Raw genomic sequence first — 23785 nt, 5'->3', positions numbered from 1 at the left:
CCGCCTTTCGAAGTTTGAAAAGTCCTGCTCTGTGAGATTTAGAAGACTGTTCAGAGAGGGATGTGGTGGATGAGAAAGATTAAAAAACAGGTTCCAACTTAGGTATGTAGGTCATTTCTTCCTTTTGTGATGTGTGGACTGAAAAGAAAAATTAAACACCTTAGTTTCAGTTCTTGGTGCAAGTCTGAAAAGTCCTTTAGAGTTTTAGATAATTTTTCAGGTTTAGAAGAATTTGGACGGATACTCAGCTGTATGTAATGATTTGGTTTGGGGCTATTCGTAGATCTGGGGCCTTACTGCTGAGTATGTGTTAAATTCCATGCAGTCCTTCGATGGAAAGCAGCCAGGAGCCTCAGCTGGCTGCCTGTTGCAATGGCAGCTCCCATGGAAGTCCTGCTGCTCCCTAGTGTGTGGTCCACATCCTCAGCCACCTACCCTGGTGGGACCACAGGACACCAGAGGACTCTGTTTGCCTCATGTCTCTTGTGCCTACATGAAAATCTACTTTCTGTGCCAGTTTTCCTCCGGAATCATTTTGTAAAGTGAAAGATGGTGTTGAAGGTAGAGGGATACTTAGGCTTTTTCAAGAGATGCCCTGAAAGATGTGAACACCTGTGTTCACCGAAGGTTGGTTCCAACTCCCAACTGTTGCCAACTGTGGGATCCAAAGTGAAATCGTGACTGCTTATTACCAAGCATTTAGAAAAGTAACTCTCCCAGTGAGGAAAAAGCTGTTAGAAACTAGGTAATTTCGAAATTAGAATAAAGCTTATTTTTCCTGCAGGAATGTAATGGCCTTTTAGCTACAGGTGTGTCACTATGTAAACCAGGTTGGATAAGGCCCACCTTACATTATACCAGGCATCCCATGCTGGATTTGCACATATTCTCATTGCCTTGATCACCCCCTGCTGGGACCAAGTACAGGTTCCTCAGACACTACCCACCCTGACCCCCCACCATTGCCTGAAGCGATCTGGATGTTTCTGACTGCACCTCACAATTAACTTCTAAAGGATTACTGTTTGACCATTAGATAAATGCCTGTGTTCCATCATATTTTGGCTCCTGCCAAAATGCCTTTAGGATGCAGAATAAGGGGTAAGGAAGCTTGGTTTTAGGAGTCAGACTTAGGTGCTGTGGCCAACAGATTGGTTCAGTGCTGGATTCTGATGGCTTAAACAAAGGAAAAATGTCTGGATTGTTCTTAGATAGTAGACTACTAATTTCATTGAATCTGTGGGTATGGTAGATCATCAGGACTTATTTGATTTAAAGCACACCATGAAAAGGGATGTAGGTTCTTCATGCTTTCGTTTTTTCAAGAAATTTATGAAAACAGGATACTGAGTTTTCTTCTCTGTTCATCAACTTCCTAGCATGCCCTCACTGAGATTAATATCCCTTTATGGATTTCCTCCATGTGATTTGGTAACGTACCATCCCTGAGAGCATCTGAGATGTGACTGAGGAAAAAAGCTATTCATGCCAGGCATCCCAACACCTCCTGCCTTTTAATTCAGTTTGAAACCATATATACCATTTTCCTTTGTCTTCAGACACCAACATTTATGTTACCATCCCAGGATATTACATACACAAACATACCCCAAACTGAATGGAGAATAAAGCGTAAATGATTGTTTGAAGTGTGACCTTTCACAATGCTAGCAGGTAAATAAATAAAACCACCATAGCCCATTGTCTTTATTATCAAAGTTTATTGTTGGGGTCAATTTCTATCTACTGGGGAGTACAACTATGTCTCAATATGTGCTATAGTAATTCTAGGGTAATAGCCATTCTGCAAAATAGTTGTACTGGGACTCTGTTAAGCATAGATCATAATTAAGTCTGGAAGAATGAGCCCAGAAAAACCCTGACAGTAGAGCCATTACTCTAGGAAAGTTCCAGTGCTATGCAACCTGTAAGGCATCATCTATCAGCTGATGATGAGACTCAAGAAGGTGTTGGTGGAATGAAATAGGACTTGAGCCCATTTTCTACTCTTTTCCGTAAGAAAACTATGGCTCCAGTACAGGAACCCAAAATTAGGTCTTATAAAATCATTTAAGCTCCCAAAGCAAGTAAAACAGGACGTAAGAGGAAGGGCCAGGAACCAGGACAGTGGAGGAGAAATTAAGTGGAAGTGGAGGGGATGGAAACTTCTGGAATGCAAAGTAGTGGGATTTGGATGCCATTTGTGGTAACACAATTCAGTATTGGTGAAAGCAAATGGGGAGACAATTCAAACACTGAAAGTTATTCAGATACCAGAAACTAAGTGAAATGATCTCCCCCATCGCCACAACTCCCTTGGAGGAAAACTGGTTTTAAAAAAATGAGAAAGGTGAATCACTAATAGGAAAATGAGTACCTGAGAAGAAATAGGTGTTTCAAGATGCCAAGAACAGTATGATCTATAAATGAGCTGAGTCTACAAGGAAAAGTGGTTACTGTTACTCAGATCTGACATTGGAATGACATTTCTAGCAGTGGCTTTGTCTATAAGGTCCTGGCATATTTTTTGTAGCACAGATAAGCTTAGAAGGAATGTTCTCATGACAACTTATGTGGGAATGCAAATTTCTATAATGTAAAAATTCAAAGACCTCCCATCTATTCCTGCAGGGTAGAGATTTAAAGTACTGAAACAGCTTGTGGCTAAAGGCCCATGTCCTCTCATACCCTTGTGATAAAAATATTAAAGAAATGAACAAAACAAGTATCAGATGAGTCAATGAGCCTTGTACCATGTAGACAGCAGATAATTTATGGTGACTTCTTCTGCAGGCAGCCTGAGAAACAGAAGAGCTTGTGTACTAAATGCTGCCCTATCATTAAGTATAATGACAAACAGAGCCATTAAAGAAGACCCTAAAAAATTCTAGCTGCCGACCAGATTAGGAAGATAAATAAAACAGCACAGTTTATTTTAACCTGTATCTTCCACACTAACCTAATTTGTCTGTAGAAAAGCCATCTGCTGGCACCAGGCCAGTATGTCTGAATTTTGCTATCATTAGTATTTTCATTTTTCCAAAAGAGGAAATGTATAAGTAGCAGGTATACATAAAAGACTCATTTCCATAAAGCCTTTTCTGTAGTTTTAACCTGTGTGGGGACAGGTTCTACTCTTGGAAGCATTTTTAAAGGCAAAAGAAAACATTTACTTGAGGTTTGCTCCACAGAAAGGACACCAGTGGAGTTGGGCCCGTATGAGTCTCTTGTTGGTGTTGAACAAATGGTCTCTTCTCCAGGAAATACCTTTGTTCATTCATATTTACAGGGTTTTTTAGTGGACACATGGATTAATCTCTAAACAAAAAATGGGGCAGAAGCAGTTTCTCCCTAATCATGTCTCTGCTGAAATCGAGGGTCCCAGACACCTTTTCTGACACCTTGTGGATGTGGGGCGGGGTTAGGCTGTATCACAGGATGGGGTACACAGGCTGCTGTCCAGACGGGCTTGTTCCGAGCCCTGTGGCCTTTTGCTGTTCCCTGTGCATCCACACTTTGAGGAATCTTCTTGAGGATTTTCCTCCTCACCTGTTTCAAATAGTTCCATTTGCTGGAAAACAGAGAGAACCTAAGTATGAATTAACCCTTGGATTTTGGATTTTAGAAATCATATACATTTTAACAAACACAATTATTCCATTAGTCAGACTTCCAAAGACATGAGTAGAGGCAGTTTTATGGCCGTCTATCCCCTCCTAAAACTCCTGCTTCCTGAGAATCCCTACTTCTATCACTTCTTCAGCTCACAAAAGTGCAGCTGTAGAGAGAAGTGGTGGTCATGATGGGCAAAAAAGGTCACATTTGGTACATGCCTACCTTCACAGCTGCAGCCTAGCCCTGTCTCTTCCCTCTCCTCTTTTGGTAGTAAAGAGCTTAGAAAAGAAAAAAATGTTATCTAACAAGGAAGGGGGTGCAGAAAAAAGTAAAATGAGAAAATTAAAAATTCACTATAACTCAAAGTTTGATATCCAGCGGAGGTTGGTTAGCAGAAAAGGAGGTGGAATTCATGAAGAGAGAGGGAAGGGACGAGAGGGGGGAGAAAGCAGTTTCGGTGATATGAATGGAACAGTAAGAACACTCTGCTGGAGGACTGACAGAACTCCCAGTGGAGACAGCATCTAGGGGTCTCAGAATCACAGTGGGGTTCAGTAGTATGCGTACGATTCGATCTGAGGGCAGGGACAGAGACAGAAGTCACTCTTGCACTTATACAGCAAGGAGTGGGATGAAAGATTTGAGTTAGCACTTCCCTTGAAGAAAACAGCAAGTAGGATGGAACGTGGAGTTACGCCACAAAAGAAATGTCAAGGTAGTTTTGGGTCCTGTAGAAAATGGAATGACCCTTCATATTAAATAGGGAAATAAATTGACCATCAGGGAGACAAGAGCAAGAGGGTAAAATGAATTGTATGTTCTTTCCCCATGTTCCCTCAGTGTACCTGGTTGGCCGCTCTCTCATCTCAAGGTGTGTGCGTGTGTGTGTGTGGTGTAGACTTGCCTCCACCAGTGGTGTGTTCATCTGCACTCCCCGATTCCTCTTAAAGCTGCTCCCCTTCTATATTCAACTCTGAAAATTCCAGGCCTTGGACTTTATTCACTGTAGTCCCAGATATGTGCCCTGTTTTCTTTTCTTTTTTTGGTGCAAAGATTCAATTTAGAAATATCTCCCTTCAGACATCAGTGGGCTATAAGAAATTATTGCAATTGCTCATTCCATCCATGTGAAGGTCATGATGAGACTAAGAGATGTTTTAAAAACACTTTTGAACTTCATGGGAAAAGCAAGTCTAAGCTACCGTTTTCACACCCCCGTGGGCTTCTGCAGACCACTCAAGCATGGAGGTGAGGCCCACAGCACACAGTGCTCTCCCCTACACCAGAGTGTTCTCCCTACATCATGGTCCTACAGGCCAGTCGGCTTTCTGGCAAAACCTCTTGCTAACTATGCTCTTTCAGGCCCAAATCATTTCTTTGAGCACGATGGCTCTCAGATGAAATGTTCCGGTAACTCTCTCTTGGCTCATGTTATGTACTATACAAGTGCTCCCAGGTCCGGGCCTCAGAGCAAAACACCCACAGAGTAAGCCACGCAACACAAGACTGACATAAAGGAGAGGCTGCTGGCCTGTTACGTAGGATACTATACCATAGGCTTGAGAGTTCTTGGAAGCACAAGAAAGTAACGGCAAGAGGAAGGGTATCTGTGGACCACAAACCGGGCCGTCAGTGCGGGCGCCAGGTATGTGCCGATGGCTGCCTGGTTACCTTAGCTCTCCCCTCGGCTGTCAGTTGCCCTCCGGCGCACTCTCCGTATCGCATTCTTTGGGCGCCTCCCCTCCTCCTGGAAGCTCACTCTCAATCTCCCACAGGACGTCATCTTCATCTTCCAAATTGCTGGAGATGTGGCACTTCTTGAACCCCTGGACGATGGATTCACTGGAGATGCTATTCCACGCCACCATGACCCACTCGAGGAAGAGCCCCAGGGGCGGCTTCTTGGCGTTGCCAGTGGGGCTCAGTGCCAGGTTCCCTGCCAGAAGCCAGTTGGAGTACTGGGCCCGGACGCTGTCATTTAGCGGCTTGTAGACCACTACATCCAACACCTGCAGCTGCGAGGTCAGGCCCCCAGGGATGATAACCATGTCGGTGTTCATGCTCTCCATGGAGCTCTTCACAGAATCAGTGGCGTGGCCACGGAAGCCGTTCAGGATCAGCATCCCACGCTGTTTGGGTGCTGCACCCGTCCTCCGCCGCCACACTACCTCCAACCAGTCCTGCATCAAGTCCTCTGTCATCCACCCGTACCGGTGGCAGCGGATTTCCATCCCACTAGGGAACTTCCCGGGGGGGATGTACGTGCCCCTCAAAATGATGTACGGAGGCAGCTTCCTCCCATCTGCCAAGACACCGAGCATCGCTGTGATTTTTAGTTTCTCCCTGCCAGGCGTCTTGACCAAGACAGGCTTTTCGCCCTGGTTGTCCACAGTCACCCGCGACGGCACCTCTAGACAAATGGGCGTCTCGTCGGCATTGCCCATCTGAGCCACCTGGTAGTCGTGCGCCCTGCGCAGCGCCAGGACACTCCGCTGGTATGTGACAAGCTTCTCGGTCAGGTCTTCGGGCAGCTGCTGGGGCACAGGCACTTTATGCCTCAGGGACAAGTCATACCTTCGCATCATTCTTCGACACCAGCCCAAGCTAGCCTTGAACCCCTTCTCCGGAATGTTCATCTCTTGGGCGATCTCGAGAGCTTTCAGCTGCATCGCCTCCCTGGTGATTGGGTCCCCTTTGGCCTGCATGTACCTGACATACTCGGCCACACGCTGGTCCACCAGGGCGAAGCGACCGTTTTTGGGACCGCGGAAGGCCCGCCGCATGGCATGGGCGTTCTGGAGCTGCGGCTTCACTTTGCGCCAGTCTCGAACATTCTTTTCCAGCACTCCAAACTGCTTGGCCGCCTGGCAGTTGTTGGTGCTCTCGGCATACTCCACCACCATTAACTTGAATCCCGCGTCGTAACTGCGCCGCATGCCCCTGCTGAACTGGAGCTTCCCGGCAATCTCGTCCGCCGAGAGGTCATACCCTGGGAAGCCCATGGCCATGTAGAAGGGGTACCCCTCACTCCACTCGGGCAGATCCGTGAGGTCTCGAGGCAGGCGGAGGCCAAACCCGTCTAGGTGCTGGGGCTGAGCAAACTGTGGGGTGGCATGCATCTGGCCGGCCCAGTCTGGGGGCTTGACATCAGACTCTTCATTTTCTGGGAGACAAACGGGGAGGGGCAAAGATAATGACAGTACTTATAATAGTTTCTGGCCAGTTCCCTGATTTTTTGGATTGAAATACTAAGAATATCTTAATCTGAAGTTTACCCAAAGCAGTAACTTTAATAACAGATAGCATTTCCTAAGTCCTTACTCACATGCCAATTCTTACGGACTGCTACATCCAATTCCAATAATACCTATATATCATCATTACTCCTGCTTTGCAGATGAAGCTGAAGTGATAAATCCAGGTAGGTGAGCTAGAAAGTGCCAGAGTGGGGAACTGAACACAGGTAAAACCTGGATCACATGGTTGCTCTGTGGGCCATGTTTGGGTCAAAATATTTTTATGTGGGGGGAGAAGTCAAATAAAACCCATACTACCATATAAGAGTCCAGAATTTAGATGCATCATGGCCTGCATCATATTCCTTAAACCAAAAAAATCTATGGCAAAACCATACTTAGCACAGCTAAGCTTTTAAGGCAGAAAACTAGTTCCTTCTACTAATGTCAGAACTGGGTTTCATTGTATACATGTATTTAGAAGGTGGTCACAGAAACTGAATAGGACTTGGAAAATTATCCTATCTCACCAAAACTAAGATGCCATCAGTTGTAAGATATACCATTAAAAAAGGAAAAAATGCCATTAATTCTAAGAGGCATTCTTAATTTCAGAGATGTTAACAAGATGGGGTGGGGGGGAAAAGCACGTCTTAGAATCAATGAAATGTGGCATTTTAAACTCTTAGCTATAGAGAAGGTGAATAAAACCAGTGGCTGCTTGAAAGCTGTATTTATCCAACTGTTGTCCTAACTATGATGCCTGATAAAGGACCATGTGCTTCTCAGATATATTTGCTCACATATGTACTACACTTGCTCTTGCTGGCCACATGCTTCGTCATGTGATTTTCCTTGGCTTTCAGAGGTACTTGGTGTACTACTGAGGTGGCCTCCTTCCCCTAGGATGTGCGCTGGACCAGATGCCATACAAGCTTCAGTATGCTGCATGCACATACAACACTGCACATTGAGACATATCACCCACAGCTGACAGAGGAAGGAATGGAGGCTCCTTCCATTATGATGATATATAGGTATTAATGGAGGAAGAGAGGTGAATGAAATGGCCTAAAGTCACACAGCACTGGAAAGATTTTGAAACTCCAAAGCCCATAATCATTCTGCCTCATAACCCTGCCTTACTGTTAAATACACCACACAACGTATATGGAAGATCCAGCCTCACAATGCTCCCCTATTGGATGGATGCTGGAGTGGTTTAATTGTAGTACCTGCAAAGGTTCCTCCATGGAGCTGCCATTCATCAGAATTCTGAGACTCCTCGTCCCCTTCCAATCGAGTGATCATGTCTGGCTTAGGGAATGGGAATTCTGTTTATAGGAAATAAAACAGGTAACAGCTGTGTGTTACTGTCTTGAAACACTGCCAAAAGTAGTACTTTATAATACTTAAGAAATACCCTCCCATGCACATGCTATTCTCAATGTGGAGATACACAAAAGATGGGGGAAAGGGCTCAGGGGTACTTAAAGAAAAAATATAATAGGAAGTTAGTCTGTCCAAGGGAATTTATGGATCTTTGCTAAGGAGGGCTGGTACTAGCAACAACAAAAAAAGAGCTGCATTTAGCAGGGACTTGGTGGATCCAGTGACATTCTGGTACATGTATGAGCAACTCAGGAAATGCTTCCAACTGGTTACACTCTAACTATGTAGATTATCAATGCTGGGAGGGGAACCAGGATTCTCTGGTGGTATGTTCCCACGCAACTGAGGCTGGACAGGGCAAGAATGAGGCTTCCTAAGGAATATATGGAACACAGGTCCAGACTTGTGGTGACATTTCTTAGGTTATGTCTTTTTTTTTTTTTTTTAAGATTTATTTATTTATTTGAGAGAGAAAGAGAATGCGTGCACGAGCATGTGGTGGGTAGGGGGCAGAGGGAGAGGGAGAGAAAGTTTTAAGCAGACACCACACAGAGCCCGATGCAGGGCTCTGATCTCACGACCCTGATCTCATGACCTGAGATGAAATCAAGAGGCGGACCCTTAACCGACTGAGCCACCCAGATGCCCCAGGTTACGACTCTATGTGAACACCTGGGTTGAATGAGGATGGTTCAGAGAGCTGGCACAAGTTGCTGAGTAGGAGGACACAATATTTATATCCTGCCTAAAGCAAAAACAGGAAATTAAACGGGCACAGGCATCAAGGGGACAGAATCCAAGTTCAGGAGAAAGGGATGTTGGACACCAGAGAAGAGACATGGAAACAATTCTCTGGGCTCAGGGCTTCCAGGAGACAAAGGAAAACAAAGCTTTACCCAGGGACAGGACAGTTTCATAATTCATCCTCATGACTTCCCGGTAGAGGGCCTTTTGTTGCTCCGTCAAAACTTCCCACTCCTCGTCGGAAAAATATATGGCCACCTCATCGAATAGGGCGGGCACCTGAAATAGCGAACAGGCCTTTCTCAACGACTAACAGGCACACGCAGACACAGACTCACACCCTTTCATCCTAGAAGGGAGGGGCCTCGACATGCTCCATCACATTCACCACAGCTCCTAGAGGCACCCTAGGACACAGCACAGGCCCCGCCTGCCCTGCTGAGTACCCATCACTGCCTTGGCCCACAGACAGGCAGAGCAGCACCCCGAGGAGAAAAACTCCCCAGCACAGATCACCAGGTCACCAGGCGGGGACATCCACTGCGGGGACAGCTGGTCTTGGCTTAGCCCCCCACTCTGGAGCCAGGAGCACCCACACCCAAGCAGACACCCTGGGGCAGTTCCCCCACCAAGACAACACGTCCCCTGCCTTTTCTCATCTGCAGATCCCTAGCCCAGTGGGGGCGGGGGAGGGGGGACGGGGGGGCGGGGGGGTCCTGGGTACTGTTTCCTTTTCCAGGGGCACCAGCCTTAGCGTTTGACTCAGAACCCAAAGCCCGGGGAGGAACCAGTGAGGGGGCCTCATTTGGCCTTTTCCAACCTACGATCTGAGAGGAGAGCTAATTAGAGCTTAAATTTATGTAATGAGACACCAGAGCAAACTAGTTTGCTTTCATGCCTAGACCTTCTGCAGAAAGCCCTAAGGGCAGAGAAGGCAGCTCCAAGGCTCTCCCCACTGTTCCCCCTCCCCCAGCACTGTGGGAGGGGACACAGTGGGAGGGGGCACCGGCAGCTAGGCCACCCACACCAACCTCCTCTTGCTCATCCAACTACATATCTTTTTTTTTTAACCATGATGTTTCTTTCAGTCACTAAAAAGCCTCCAAAGTTCATCATATTCAGTGATCGGAGATCACTGGGCCAGGGTTTTGGGCTGGTTTCTTTGCATTACTGCATTCAAAGCTATTCTCCAAGGCTGAATCCAGAGCCTGGGTGATGATGAACCCAGTTTTCATCAGCTTAGAAAATTCATGTCTGCACTGTCTGTAGCTTCTTCAGGTGTCCAGCCATCAGTCATGTGACTGGCATGACATACTGGCATTTCCCCTTATTCCCAAAGTCCACATCCTCCCTTCCCACTCTCAGCACCCTATATGCAGGGAGCACTTCTTAGGGAAAGGCCCCTGTAACTGCTTTATCTGTTTTTTCCAACAACCCCATTTAATCAAGAAGGAAATGGGCTCGGAGAGGCCTTGCTGCTGGTCAAAGTCACACGGCCAATAAATGGCAGGGTGGAGATTTGGACCTGGCACTCTCTGGGTTCAAGGCTCCAGCCCCTACAAAGTAAACTGTCCTCCCTGATGGCCAGCCGCCCCCTCTCCCCCACCTCCGTGCACAGCTATACTCCATGCTTACTCTTTGACCTTTCACGTCCCTGCACATTGCTCTCCCACTGCCTCAGAGCTCCTCCTCATTCTTGATCCGGCTAACACCCACACATCCCCCCCGTCCCACCCATCTTCCAAGACTTAGCCTAGATGTCCTGTTCCCTGGGAAGCCCACCCTGACCTAGGCTGTGTGCCCACCTACACGTTCCCATGATACCTGGGCTCAACACTACGGTGGCACTTATCACAACGCAGTATTCTTTTGGTTTCCTTGTCAGCTTCTTCTTCTGCAGTACAAGCTCACTGAGTGCAAAACCTATGGTTATTCCATTTCCCTCAGCCTAACACACTTCTCGTAGACAGTAATCACTTAAAAATGTCCTTTTGATTTAAGCAAACAATATCCGAATTTCCCTTCCCTTATTCCACTTAGAACGGCTTCAAATGATCATTAAATTTTATCTGTCACAGAAGTAAGCCTCCCCTTTGGAGTATGTGTGAGACACTAGGAGGTAAAAGTGGACAGATCTCTAGGCCTTCCGCAGGCTTCATCAATCTGGAAAGCCAGGCAGTCAGGGATTCTCTACCCCACCCCTGCCCACTTCCCAGACTTTTGAACAACCCTCCCTCTGGCCTTTTCTCTCCCTAGGAAATTCCAGATCTAGGCCAGACCTATTTATAGTCCCTTTCCCTTTGCTGATAAAATGGGACACAGGACTAGCCATGCCTGTCATTTCAGAGGGGCTATCGATACTCAGAAAGGTAACACATCCTTGGCCTGGTAAAAACACCAGGAGCCCTGATGTTGTGAGAAGGTGGCTTGAGGCTGGCTGGGGCCAGATTCGTCTCCTCATACACTTATGACTGATCCACAGAGGATCTTCAAACAAGCCCACATTATGCTCTGGAGACACACAGTACAGTGGCTTAGAAATTCCCCTCACAGCAACCCTCTGTGAGAATTGAGCAAGCCTTCAGCCAGGCCCTGTGGTGCATGCCTCCCCTCTCTCCACAGAGGCTTTTCATCTGGCTAAGCACAGCAGAAGGTAAACAGGGCCAGCCCTGGGCCACACTCAGAAGTCAGGCAGCCTGTGTTCAATCCCCAGATACCCTTTCTTGGCCCCCGTCCCCTTCCCTTTCCTCAGAAGATCCAGGACACATCAGATAGGCACTCCTGCCTCTAGCCGTGTACTGCCTTGCTCTGCTGGCAAGCTGGCGTTCTAATGCTCATCTCCAAGGGTAACACTGCACAGCCTCACTGATGAAGTGGCCTAACTACCCAATGAGGGTGGCAGGGATCTCAGGGCAAGGGGTTGTTACCAGTGCACCAAGATGGTGCCTGCTGGATGTCAGACACCGGGCAGGGCGCTCCTTCTTACACGCTTAAATAGATTACCTTGTTGAACCCTTTAAATTATCTTATTGAATCCTTTAAATAATATTAAGATATGAGAATCACTACCCACTATTTATTATGAGTGAGGAAACAGCTGCTAAGTAACTTGCCTGCAGTCAGAGTTAGAGAGTCTGACTTCCAAAGCCCATGCTTTTTCAGCAGGCCACTTAGCTACAGGGGCTGCTCCTAACTGCACACAGCTTTCCTCTCCGATGCTTTTGCATATGCTTTCTGCGAGTCTGGAGTGCAGGCCCTGTCCCTCCCCCTGGCCAGTGCCACTCGTAAGATTCAGTTCAAGGCGTGTTTTTCCTTTTCTCTACTTGAAACTCTATTTCTACTCCAACTCTCCTATGGAATATTATCCTAATACGTAGCAAGGTTCTTATGTTGGAAGGGCTTTTATTGATCACCCTAACACAATTCTCTACAACCAAAATATCTATTTAAGGAACAGATTCATTTCTTTTCTTCCCCTAGCGTAATGTCCTAAAGAAGGGTTTTTCAACCTTGGCATGAATGACATTTTGAGCCAGATAATTCTTTGTGGTGGGGGCTGTCCTGGGTACTATAGATGGATTAGCAGTGTTCTGGGGAGAGGCCTAGTAGGATCTTCCACTCCCCAACCCCTATCCAAATCATGAGAGCCAGATATTGCCAAATGTCCCCAGGAGGGGATGGGCCTGGGAGTCAACCTGCCTACTGCTCAAGACTAGGTAGGTCCATGCTTCCCTTCTGCCAAGAGTCTCTTGAGTTCTCCAGTCTGAATGACACCCCACACCTGAGCCAACTTCCCCCACTACACTCTGAATACCATACTATGAATTACATTCACGTCCCTACCTTCCTCACAAGAGTGGCAACTGCAGGAGACTAGAGATCTTGTCCTAAGAACATCACCACTGTGCTCAGTAACTACAGATGGCCTGGAGGCCCCAAAAGCCAGGCCCCCGCCTCCTTTCTCAGCCAAGCATGGTCTTCACCTTGATCTCTTCTCGCTGTCCTGCCATACTTCAATGTCCACCATCCCTGTACTCATTTTCTAAGGTTTTCCATGCTATCAAGATGTTCTGGGATAGCCAATTTAGCCTTAAAGTCCGAGGTCTCTACTGCCGGGAAGTCTTGCTCCATGCTACATGGGAGGGACTCCTGTCTTCCAAGGTCTCCCCAGCTGCAAGGGATCAGGCCAGGGAGAAGGATGGGATAGGGAGAGAACACAAAAAGACAAGGGCAATGCAGCCTACAGAGCCAGGCTGCAAGCCCAGGGGCTGGTAGTGTATTATTATTTTTTCTTTTTTTAAATTGAGGTATAACATACAACAAAATGCACTACTCTTAAGAGTCCAGCTCAACAGGCATTTTTAAGAACAAATGTCAGTGTGCATGCGTATCCTTGGGGCAAAGTAGATAACTCATCTGCTCCCCAATTCCCTCGTGTGGGAGGGGAGCTGGGCGGGACATTTGGGAGTACCAGGATTCTATGAATACACATCTCCTATTGGAAACAAAGAATATAACGGATACTGATAATGTTCACACATAGAACTAAGCAGAGAAAAGAAATGTCAATTTGTTGCATGTTTAAGATTTTCACCATTCATGCCCAAATGTCAGGGTGTCCAGTATGTACTATGAATAATCATACGCAATTATAACAATAATTCTCTATTACACCCCGACCACCACCAGCCACCCGCCCCGGTGTTTCCTGAAGCGCCCCTGGCACAAGCCCACTGCAGCCCTGCTCACTTCTTTGGGTGAGGCTTCCAGAGTGCTCCGTGCCCACAGGTGCAACCTGGTGGGCCACAGCAGACAGGAAGAGATCGGGACGGACAATGCTGCGTCTACATGTTCATGAATGTACTCTGCTTCTATCAACTTTTCTGTTTGAGTATGTTCCAGATTCTCTGCTGCCCATCACCCCAACCCTTCAATTCAGGCCTGCTGGATGTGCAGCTCTCCTGAGTGTGCTAACACAAGAGATGTTCGCACAGAACCAATTGTCCTCACCTCCTGCAGCTCTCATGTCAGCTCAACGCCCCAAGTCTTATTTAAAATGGTTCCCTTCAAGCAGCAGCAGACTCTCTCCTTCCCCAACTTTAGTCTGAACCCTCTTCTCCACCAGGCTACCATGTGGGCGCCCCTCCTGTCCTCAGCTAGCCCAGCCCAATCTTAGTAAGAATCCTGCTAAGTCACTTTAGAAAGAGTCCCCCACCCCCTGACATGTGATCAACCTAGCCTGCCTTTAGCAAGAATCTTGTTAAGTCAGTTTAGCAAGAATCCCCCCATTCTTGAAGTTTCCTCTTAGTAATTTTCTGTCCCCTGACCCCTCCACTCTGGAGGATTTTCTGGTTAGAAATCCCCGCTCGCCTCACTGTATTCAGTGTTGACCCCAGCTCCCCAGCTCCCTCCTCTACTGCAACAGTCCTGACACCTGTCTCAACAGTCCTGAACAGAATTTTTCTTACCATCTTCACAAACGTCAGAATATTTTTTTCTTGAACATAGGTCAGCAAACATTTAGTTGGTGTCTGCAGCATGCCTGGCACTGAGCAGGATGTAGGGGATTCAGGGGTAGGACAGAGAGATAAGCTCTCTCTGCCTCTCGGATTTCCACCCCGAAGGATGATAAGCTACATGGCTGGAGACTGTTCCCATAACCAGCTCCTCCATTCTTCACAGTGCCTTTTAAAGCCACAGGACTGTTTTCTCAGGAATGCAAACATACCGGGCTGGGCTGGGCTATTTTTACTTCCTATGTCTGCCTGAGGAGGAGACTTAACACAAGCCTGGCTCAGGCCTGCTTCTCTCCTCAGAGCTGTGTGGACCTCACACCTTCTTACTTACCCATCCACCCTCTGAGCAGATCCGGACTTTCTGCATATCTGTGGGGCCATCCTCCAGCTCCCGGCTCTGAATCTCTTCTTCCTCTTCTTCTTCTTTTAGGGTCAAGTTGAGAGTGTAGGCTGTGGACTCCATCTCTGCAAGCAAGAATCAGTTGAGAAAAATCAGGTACGAGTGTACACTCTTCAAAGGCTAGGATGGGGGCAGCGTGCACAAACCTCTTAGCCTTGAGCACTCTTCAGGCTGGAGTAAGGGAAGGAAACAGAGTCAGGTCAGGTCTGGGGAGGAATAGATTCAGGAAAAGCACTAGGAAGCTGGAAGGTGACGTATTTAATTATGAGAAGAGGGGCTGCAGGCAGACAGCATACCTGACTGTCTTCAAATATTTAAAAAGCTACCTGTGGAAGAGACCAGACTGGTTCTGTAGAGACCCAGCAGCGGAACAGGCCTGGTGGGTAAACATTCCTGGAAGAGGTTTTAAAGAGCACTGCAAGCCAGAACTTTCTCACAGCCAGTGCCACCCAAACGCGAAATAAGTGGCGGGAAAGGGGTGTTGGCTTCCTATCGATGAAGGTGCTGGAATACAGACAGGGCGGCCACTTGCTCAACGGGGTTGTCTCCACGGCCCGGTTCGGCACTGGGGGGTTGGTAGGCCCGGCCCGGAACACCCATCACCCGGATTTTCCAAAGTCAAAGATTCTGTCCATGAGCTGGTCCAGGACACAGAGCCGCTCTGCCTGCCTTCAGGGATCTTCCGAGCCCGAGCCTCAGGGGCACCTAGTGAGGCGCGCCCCGAGCGCCCGCGGAGAGGCAGAGGCAGCCACGGCCGGGGCCCACCCGCGCCGGGCAGCGCCTCGGGGCCGCGGACGCCCTCCCGGCCGGGCCGAGCCGCGGGCGCGTACAAAGGGCCGAGCTCCTGCCCTCTAGGGGCGCGGGCAACTCCTGGGGGCGGGCGGGCGCGTCTCGGGGCCGCCGCGGCGAAGACCCCCGCAGAGCGCAAAGTGGCCTTTCTTCGAGATTTCCAGAACGGACGGGCGAAGGCGGCGGGTCTGGGGAAGAGCGGGCCGGGCTTCGGGGCCCCGGGGCCCGGGCCCCAACTTGGCCGCGGCCTGCCCCGCCCGCTCCGGCGCGCGAGGCGGGGGCGGGGGCGGGGGCGGGGGAGGCGACAGCGCCCCGCAGCGACAGTGCCCCCGGCGCGGTGCCCTCTGCCGCCCGCCGCCCCGCGCCCCCGCGCCCCCGCGCCCCCGGCCCCGCCTGCGGCCGCCGCGCCCCCGGGCGCGCTCGGGTTTCTCGGGTTTCTCCAGCCATCTTGTCCCATTTCCCTTTCTCCGCGGCCCCGCGCCCGCAGCGCTCCCGCCGCCCCCGGCCCCCCCCCGGCTCGGCCCTTCTCGCCGCCCGGCCCCCTCCCCGGCCCCGCGCACCTGCCGGGCGGCGGGAGCCGGCGCCGCCTGCCACCCGGGCGGGCCCGCAACAAAGGCGGCGGCGCCCGCCGCGGCTCCAGCCCCGCGCCCCCGCCCCCGCCGGCGCCGGAACGCCCCGGAGCCGCGGGAAGGGCCGCGCCGCCCCGCGCCCGCCGCCCGCCGCCCGCCGCCCGCGCACTCACCGAGCGGCCGGGCGCCGGCCGGGGCCGCGGGGGGACGCCGAGGGCTCCGAGCCGGCTGTCACAGCGCCATCCCGGCCGCCTCTCCGGCTTCCCGTGCGCGCGGCCCCTCGGGAGGGAGCGGGGAGGACACGTGGTGGGAGGAGGAGGGTCCGGCCGCGAGCTGAGGGTGTTGGGAGGCGAGGGGAGGAGCGCGGCTGATGTCAGCGGGCTCGGCGGCGCCGGCTCCGGACACTCCTCCCCGCGCGGTTTCCGGCAGTCGCCGCCGCACGGTCCTCCCTGCCGAGCCCGGGACCGTCCTCGGGTCCCCCGGCCGGCCTGGCCGCCGCGCCCCCGCGCCCCCGCGCCCCCCGGCTCTCCCCGGCCCCGGCCCCCGCCCCCACCCCCGCCCCGGGGACCGTCGGCTTCGAGCGCTCAGGGCGCCCTCCGCGGGCAGCAGGCGGGAAGGGCCCGGCTCTGCTTTAACCGCGCGTGACCCGGGGTGCGCCGTCCCGACGCTTATTTGCATTCTGCGGGGGTTTGCATTTGCTTAGCTGAGCCCTCGAGGCGCTCTCCCCACGCTTCAAGGAATGCATTGCGAAGAGTAGACCGGCAGGGGACCGGCGGGGACAAAGGAGGGGTCCAGGGTCTTTGGGGAAGCATGCTTGCATGCTGGCAAGCCCACGTGCAGAACTTCCATCGCTGTCTACGTGGGCAAGGAACTTCCTGGCATGTGCAGTTGTTACCTGTTAAATAAAGCAAGCCCTACCCCCCTCCCCCACCTCCCCTCCAACAATCCGCAGTTTGTTTCCTATAGTCAAGAGCTTCTTTCTCATGGTTTGTCTCCTCTCTCATCACAAGTGATCTCGTGGAAGTAGCTCTATATAGAAGGATCTTCTCCGAAACGTTCAAAGGACAGCTCTGTGGACCATGAGCACACAAGCCCCGCCCGTGCCCTTCTCATTCCAGAAAAAAAGATTCTGGGTTTGGGTTTTTGTTGGGAAGTCGTTAAAGAAAGAAAGAAAGAAAAATTACTCTGGCACTTGTTAAAATGGAAAGGAAGACTATATTCAGAAATATGGAAGTAGGTGTCAAGACTGTCACACGAGGAGAGAGCTGTAGACTGGACTCTCGATACAGCAAAGACGAGTTGGGGAAGTATAGCCCACGGACCGAGTGAGGGAGTCGGGTGGAAATTTATTCAGAGGTGACAGTAAAGGGAGAGGATTCTTGCTGAAGGCAGGCCAGGCCGATGAGCTATCCAGGGTGGGGCGAGTTCTCCCTAAACTGACTCAGGAGGGTTCTTGCTAAAAGTTGGCTAAGGCGGGAGGCTGGAGGGGGTCGTGCCCGGGCTAGAGAGAGAGGCCTCGCAGAGAAGAGGGCTCGGATGAGGCTAAAATTTGGTCAAGGAGAGAGTTTTCTCAAACTTCGTAGAGTGTTCTGAGATCTCAGTAGCTGCTAGGAAAAATCTCTCCAGGTTTTTTTGTGGCCATTTCTATTTATTTATATATCACCCAATCACCCTATCCCTCCCGCCTCCCCTCCAAAAATCCTCAGTTTGTTTCCTATAGTTAGGAGTTTCTCATGGTTTGTCTCCTCTCTGATCACTTCCCATTCAGTTTCCCCTCCCTTCTCTTTGATCCTCTATGCTGGTTCTTATATTCCATTTATGAGTGAAACCATATGATAATTCTTTCTCGGACTGACTGACTTACTCATTTCACTCAGCACAATACCCTCCAGTTCTACTCATGTCGATGTAAATGGTATTTGTCTTTTCTGATGGCTGAGTAATATTCCGTCATATGATATGATATATGATGGTATATATATATATATATATATATATATATATATATATACCACATTTTCTTTATCCAGTTATCTGTAGATGGACATCTGGGATCCTTCCATAGATTGGCTGTTGTGGACATTGCTGCTATAAACATTGGGGTGCATGTACCCCTTCAGATCATTACATTTCTATCTTAGGGTTAAAAACCTAATAGTGTAATTGCTGGTAAGAGAGTAGTTCTATTTTTAACTTTTTGATGGACTTCCATACTGTTTTCCAGAGTGGCTGTACCAGCTTGCATTCCCAACATCAGTGTAAGAGGGTTCCCCTTTCTCAGTATCCTCGCCAACATTTGTCATTTGCTGACTTGTTAAATTTAGCCATTCTGACTGGTGTAAGGTGGTATCTCATTGTGACTTTCATTTCTTTTTCCCTGATGCCGAGTGATGTTGAGCATTTTTTTCACATGTCTGCTGGCTATTTGTATGTCTTTTTTAGAGAAATGTCTGTTCACGTTTTCTGCCCACTTCTTGACTGGATTATTTATTTTTGGGGTGTTCAGTTTTATAAGTTCATTACACATCTTGGATGTTAGCCCTTTATCTGATATGTCATTTGCAAATATATTTTCCCATTCCATGGATTGCCTTTAGTTTTGTTGACTGTTTCTTTGCTGTGCAGAAGCTTTTTACCCTGATGAAGTCCCAATAGTTCATTTTTGCTTTTGTTTCCCTTGCCTTTGGAGACTTAACTAGCAGTTGCTATGCGCAAGGTCAAAGGGGTTGCTGTCTGTGTTCTCCTCTGGGAGTTTTATGGATTCCTGTCTTACATTTAGGTCTTTCATCCATTTTGAGTTTATTTTTGTGTATGGTATAAGAGAATGGTCTAGTTTCATTCTTCTTCATGTTGCTGTCCAATTTTCCCAAACCATTTGTTGAAGAGACTGTCTTTTTTCATTGGATATTCTCCCCTGCTTTGTCAAAGATGGGTTGACCACAGAGTTGAGGGTCCATTTCTGGGTTTCCTATTCTGTTCCATTGATCTGTGTGTCTGTTTTTGTGCAGGTTTCATGCTGTCTTGATGATCACAGCTTTGTAATATAGCTTGAAGTTAGGCATTTTGATGCCCCAGCTTTTCAATATTCCTCTGACTATTTATTTGTGGTCTTTTCTGGTTCTGGACAAATCTTAGGATTATTTGTTCCAGCTCTGAGAAGAATGTTGATGGTATTTTGTTGGGGATTGCATTGAATGTGTAGATTGCTCTGGGTAGCATAGACATTTTAGTTCTTCCAATCCATGAGTGTGGAATGTTTTTCCATTTCTATGTGTCTTCCTCAATTTCTTAAGTATTCTATAGTTTTCAGTGTACAGATGCTTTACCTCTTTGGTGAGATTTATTCCTAGGTATCTTATGGGTTTTGGTGTAATTGTGAATGGGATCAATTCTTTAATTTCTCTTTCTTCCATCTCATTGTTTGAGTATAGAAATGCAACTGATTTCTGGGCATTGGTTTTGTATCCTGCCACGTTGTTGAATTCCTGTATGAGTTCTAGCAATTTGGCTAGAGTCTTTTGGCTTTTCCACATACAGTATCATGTCATCTGCAAAGAGTGAGAGTTTGACTTCTTCTTTGCCAATTTGAATTCCTTTTTATTTATTTTTGTTGTTTGATTACTGAGGCTAGTTCTAGTACTATGTTGAAAAGCAGAGGTGAGAATGGACATCCTTGTCATGCTCCTGACCTTAGGGGAAAAGCTCTCAGTTTTTCCCCATTGAGAATGATATTCGCTATGGGATTTTCATAGATGGCTTTTATGATATTGAGGTATGTTCCCTCTATCCTTACACTATGAAGAGTTTTAATCAAGAAAGGATGCCATGAATGCAAAAATTCTCAACAAGATACTAGCCAATATGATCCAACGATACATTAAGAAGATTATTCACCATGACCAAGTGGGTGCAAGCCTGGTCCAACACTCATAAACAATGTGATATCCCCGGGATGCAAGCCTGGTCCAACACTCATAAAACAATCAATGTGATTCATCATATCAGCAAGAGAAAAAACAAGAACCGTATGATCCTCTCAATAGATGCAGAGAAAGCATTTGACAAAATACAGCATCCATTCCTGATCAAAACTCTTCAGAGTGTAGGGATAGAGGGAACATTCCTCAACATCTTAAAAGCCATCTATGAAAAGCCCACAGCAAATATCATTCTCAATGGGGAAACACTGGGACCCTTTCCCCTAAGATCAGGAACAAGACAGGGATGTCCACTCTCCCTCTTCGCAGATGACATGATACTCTACATAGAAAACCCAAAAGCCTCCACCCCAAGATTGCTAGAACTCATACAGCAATTTGGCAGCGTGGCAGGATACAAAATCAATGCCCAGAAGTCAGTGGCATTTCTATACACTAACACTGAGACCGAAGAAAGAGAAATTAAGGAGTCAATCCCATTTACAATTGCACCCAAAAGCATAAGATACCTAGGAATAAACCTAACCAAAGAAGTAAAGGATCTATACCCTAAAAACTACAGAACACTTCTGAAAGAAATTGAGGAAGACACAAAGAGATGGAAAAATATTCCATGCTCATGGATTGGAAGAATTAATATTGTGAAAATGTCAGTTACCCAGGGCAATTTACACATTTAATGCAATCCCTATCAAAATACCATGGACTTGCTTCAGAGAGTTGGAACAAATTATTTTAAGATTTGTGTGGAATCAGAAAAGACCCCAAATAGCCAGGGGAATATTAAAAAAGAAAACCATAGCTGGGGGCATCATAATGCCAGATTTCAGGTTGTACTACAAAGCTGTGGTCATGAAGACAGTGTGATACTGGCACAAAAACAGACACATAGATCAATGGAACAGAATAGAGAATCCAGATGGACCCTCAACTTTATGGTCAACTAATATTTGACAAAGGAGGAAAGACTATCCACTGGAAGAAAGACAGTCTCTTCAATAAATGGTGCTGAGAAAATTGGACAGCCACATGCAGAAGAATGAAACTAGACCACTCTCTTGCACCATACACAAAGATAAACTCAAAATGGATGAAAGATCTTAATATGAGACAAGATTCCATCAAAATCCTAGAGAAGAACACAGGCAACACCCTTTTTGAACTTGGCCACAGTAACTTCTTGCAAGATACATCCATGAAGGCAAGAGAAACAAGAGCAAAAATGAACTATTGGGACTTCATCAAGATAAGAAGCTTTTGCACAGCAAAGGATACAGTCAACAAAACTAAAAGACAACCTGCAGAATGGGAGAAGATATTTGCAAATGACGTATCAGATGAAGGGCTAGTATCCAAGATCTATAAAAGACTTTATAAACTCAACGGCAAAGAAACAAACAATCCAATCATGAAATGGTGGGCAAAAGACATGAACAGAAATCTCACAGAGGAAGACATAGACATGGCCAACAAGCACATGAGAAAATGCTCCGCATCACTTGCCATCAGGGAAATACAAATCAAAACCACAATGAGATACCACCTCACACCAGTGAGAATGGGGAAAATTAACAAGGCAGGAAACCACAAATGTTGGAGAGGATGTGGAGAAAAGGGAACCCTCTTACACTGTTGGTGGGAATGTGAACTGGTGCAGCCACTCTGGAAAACTGTGTGGAGGTTCCTCAAAGAGTTAAAAATAGACCTGCCCTACGACCCAGCAATTGCACTGCTCGGGATTTACCCCAAAGATACAGATGCAGTGAAACGCCGGGACACCTGCACCCCGATGTTTCTAGCAGCAATGGCCACAATAGCCAAACTGTGGAAGGAGCCTCGGTGTCCATCGAAAGATGAGTGGATAAAGAAGATGTGGTTTATGTATACAATGGAATATCACTCAGCCATTAGAAACGACAAATACGGGCAGCCCCGGTGGCGCAGCGGTTTAGCACCGCCTGAAGCCCCGGCTGTGATCTGGAGACCCTGGATCGAGTCCCACATCAGGCTCTCTAAATGGAGCCTGCTTCTCCCTCTGCCTGTGTCTCTGCCTCTCTCTCTGCATCTCTATGAATAAAAAAAAAAAAAAAAGAAACGACAAATACCCACCATTTGCTTCGACATGGATGGAGCTGGAGGGTATTATGCTGAGTGAATTAAATCAATCAGAGAAGGACAAACATTATATGGTCTCATTCATTTGGGGAATATAAAAAATAGTGAAAGGGAATAGAGGGGAAAGGAGAAAAAATGAGTGGGAAATATCAGAAAGGGAGACAGAACATGAGAGACTCCTAACTCTGGGAAACGAACTAGGGGTGGTGGAAGGGGAGGAGGGTGGGGGGTGGGTGTGAATGGGTGACGGGCACTGAGGGGGGCACTTGATGGGATGATCCCTGGGTGTTATTCTACATGTTGGCAAATTGAACACCAATAAAAAATAAATTAAAAAAAAAGAAAAAAAGAAAGAAAGGCTGCCATAGGATGCCTGGGTGGCTCAGCAGTTGAGCATCTGCCTTCAGCTAAAGGCATGATCCCGTGATCCCGGGATATGGGATCGAGTCTCACATCGGGCTCCCTGCATGAAGCCTGCTTCTCCCTCTGCCTGTGTCTCTGCCTCTCTCTCTCTCTCTGTCTCTCATGAATAAATAAATAAAATCTTAAAAAAAAAAAAAAGAAAGGATGCTATATGTTGTCAAATGCTTTTTCTGCCTCTATTGGGAGAATCATATGGTTCTTGTTTTTTTGTTTATTAATGTCATGTATCACATTAATTGCTCTGCGAATGTTGTGCCATCTCGAAGCCCAGGAATAAACCACACTTGGTTATGGTGAATAATCCTTTTAGTGCACTGTTACATCCTATCGGCTATAATTTTGGTGAGAATTTTGGCATCCATGTTCATCAGGGATATTGGTCTGTAATACTCCTTTTTGGTGGGGTCTTTATCTGGTTTGAGGATCAAGGTAATGCTGGCCTCATAGAATGAGTTTGGAAGTTTTCTTTCCACTTCTATTTTTTTTGAAACAGCTCAGAAGAATAGGTGTTATTTCTTCTTTAAATGTTTGGTAGAATTTCCCTGAGAAGCCATCTGGCCCTGAACTCTTGTTTCTTGGGAGATTTTTGATGACTGCTTCAATTTCCTTATTGGTTATTTGTCTATTCAGATTTTCTATTTCTCACTGTTTCAGATTTGGTAGTTTATTGGTTTCTAGGAATGCATCTATTTCTTCCAGGTTGCCTGATACATTGGCATATCGTTGCTCATAATATGCTTTTTAAATTGTATTTTCTTAGTGTTGGTTGTGATCTCTCTTCTTTCATCATGATTTTATTAATTTTTGTCTTTTTTCTTTTTGATAAGTCTGGCTACAGATTTCAATCTTATTAATTCCTTCTTAAACCAGCTTCTAGATCTATTGATCTGTTCTACTCTTCTTTCAGTTTCTATTTCATTGATTTCTGCTCTAATCTTTATTAATTTTTATCTCTGGTTGGCTTAGGCTTTATTTGCTATTTTTGCTCCAACTCCTTTAGGTGTGAGGTTAGGTTGTGTATTTGAGATGTTTCTTGTTTCTTGAGAAA

The 23785-nt window shown here is 47.5% G+C and overlaps 1 protein-coding gene across 3 annotated transcripts; it reads right to left on the bottom strand.

The window, feature by feature from the left end:
- Positions 1-1701: 1701 nt before the first annotated feature.
- POGK (pogo transposable element derived with KRAB domain) lies at positions 1702-16591 on the bottom strand. Of its 3 annotated transcripts, XM_077901501.1 has the most exons (7): positions 16435-16565; positions 15230-15296; positions 14835-14968; positions 9140-9266; positions 8087-8185; positions 5287-6778; positions 1702-3571 (listed from the first exon to the last, which is right to left on the bottom strand). In XM_077901501.1, exons 3-6 carry the CDS (start codon positions 14964-14966, stop codon positions 5307-5309), a joined length of 1830 nt encoding a protein of 609 aa, XP_077757627.1. In that variant the 5' UTR covers positions 14967-14968; positions 15230-15296; positions 16435-16565; the 3' UTR covers positions 1702-3571; positions 5287-5306. The 3 variants fall into 3 exon arrangements, with proteins under 3 accessions (XP_077757627.1, XP_077757626.1, XP_077757628.1); XM_077901500.1 differs by lacking the exon at positions 15230-15296 and having other exon boundaries at positions 16435-16591; XM_077901502.1 differs by lacking the exons at positions 15230-15296; positions 16435-16565 and adding an exon at positions 16253-16275.
- Positions 16592-23785: the final 7194 nt, after the last annotated feature.

The sequence above is a fragment of the Canis aureus genome, chromosome 6, assembly GCF_053574225.1.
Source record: "Canis aureus isolate CA01 chromosome 6, VMU_Caureus_v.1.0, whole genome shotgun sequence".
Lineage (NCBI taxonomy): Eukaryota > Metazoa > Chordata > Mammalia > Carnivora > Canidae > Canis > Canis aureus.
This window is presented reverse-complemented; position numbering and strand designations above follow the sequence as displayed.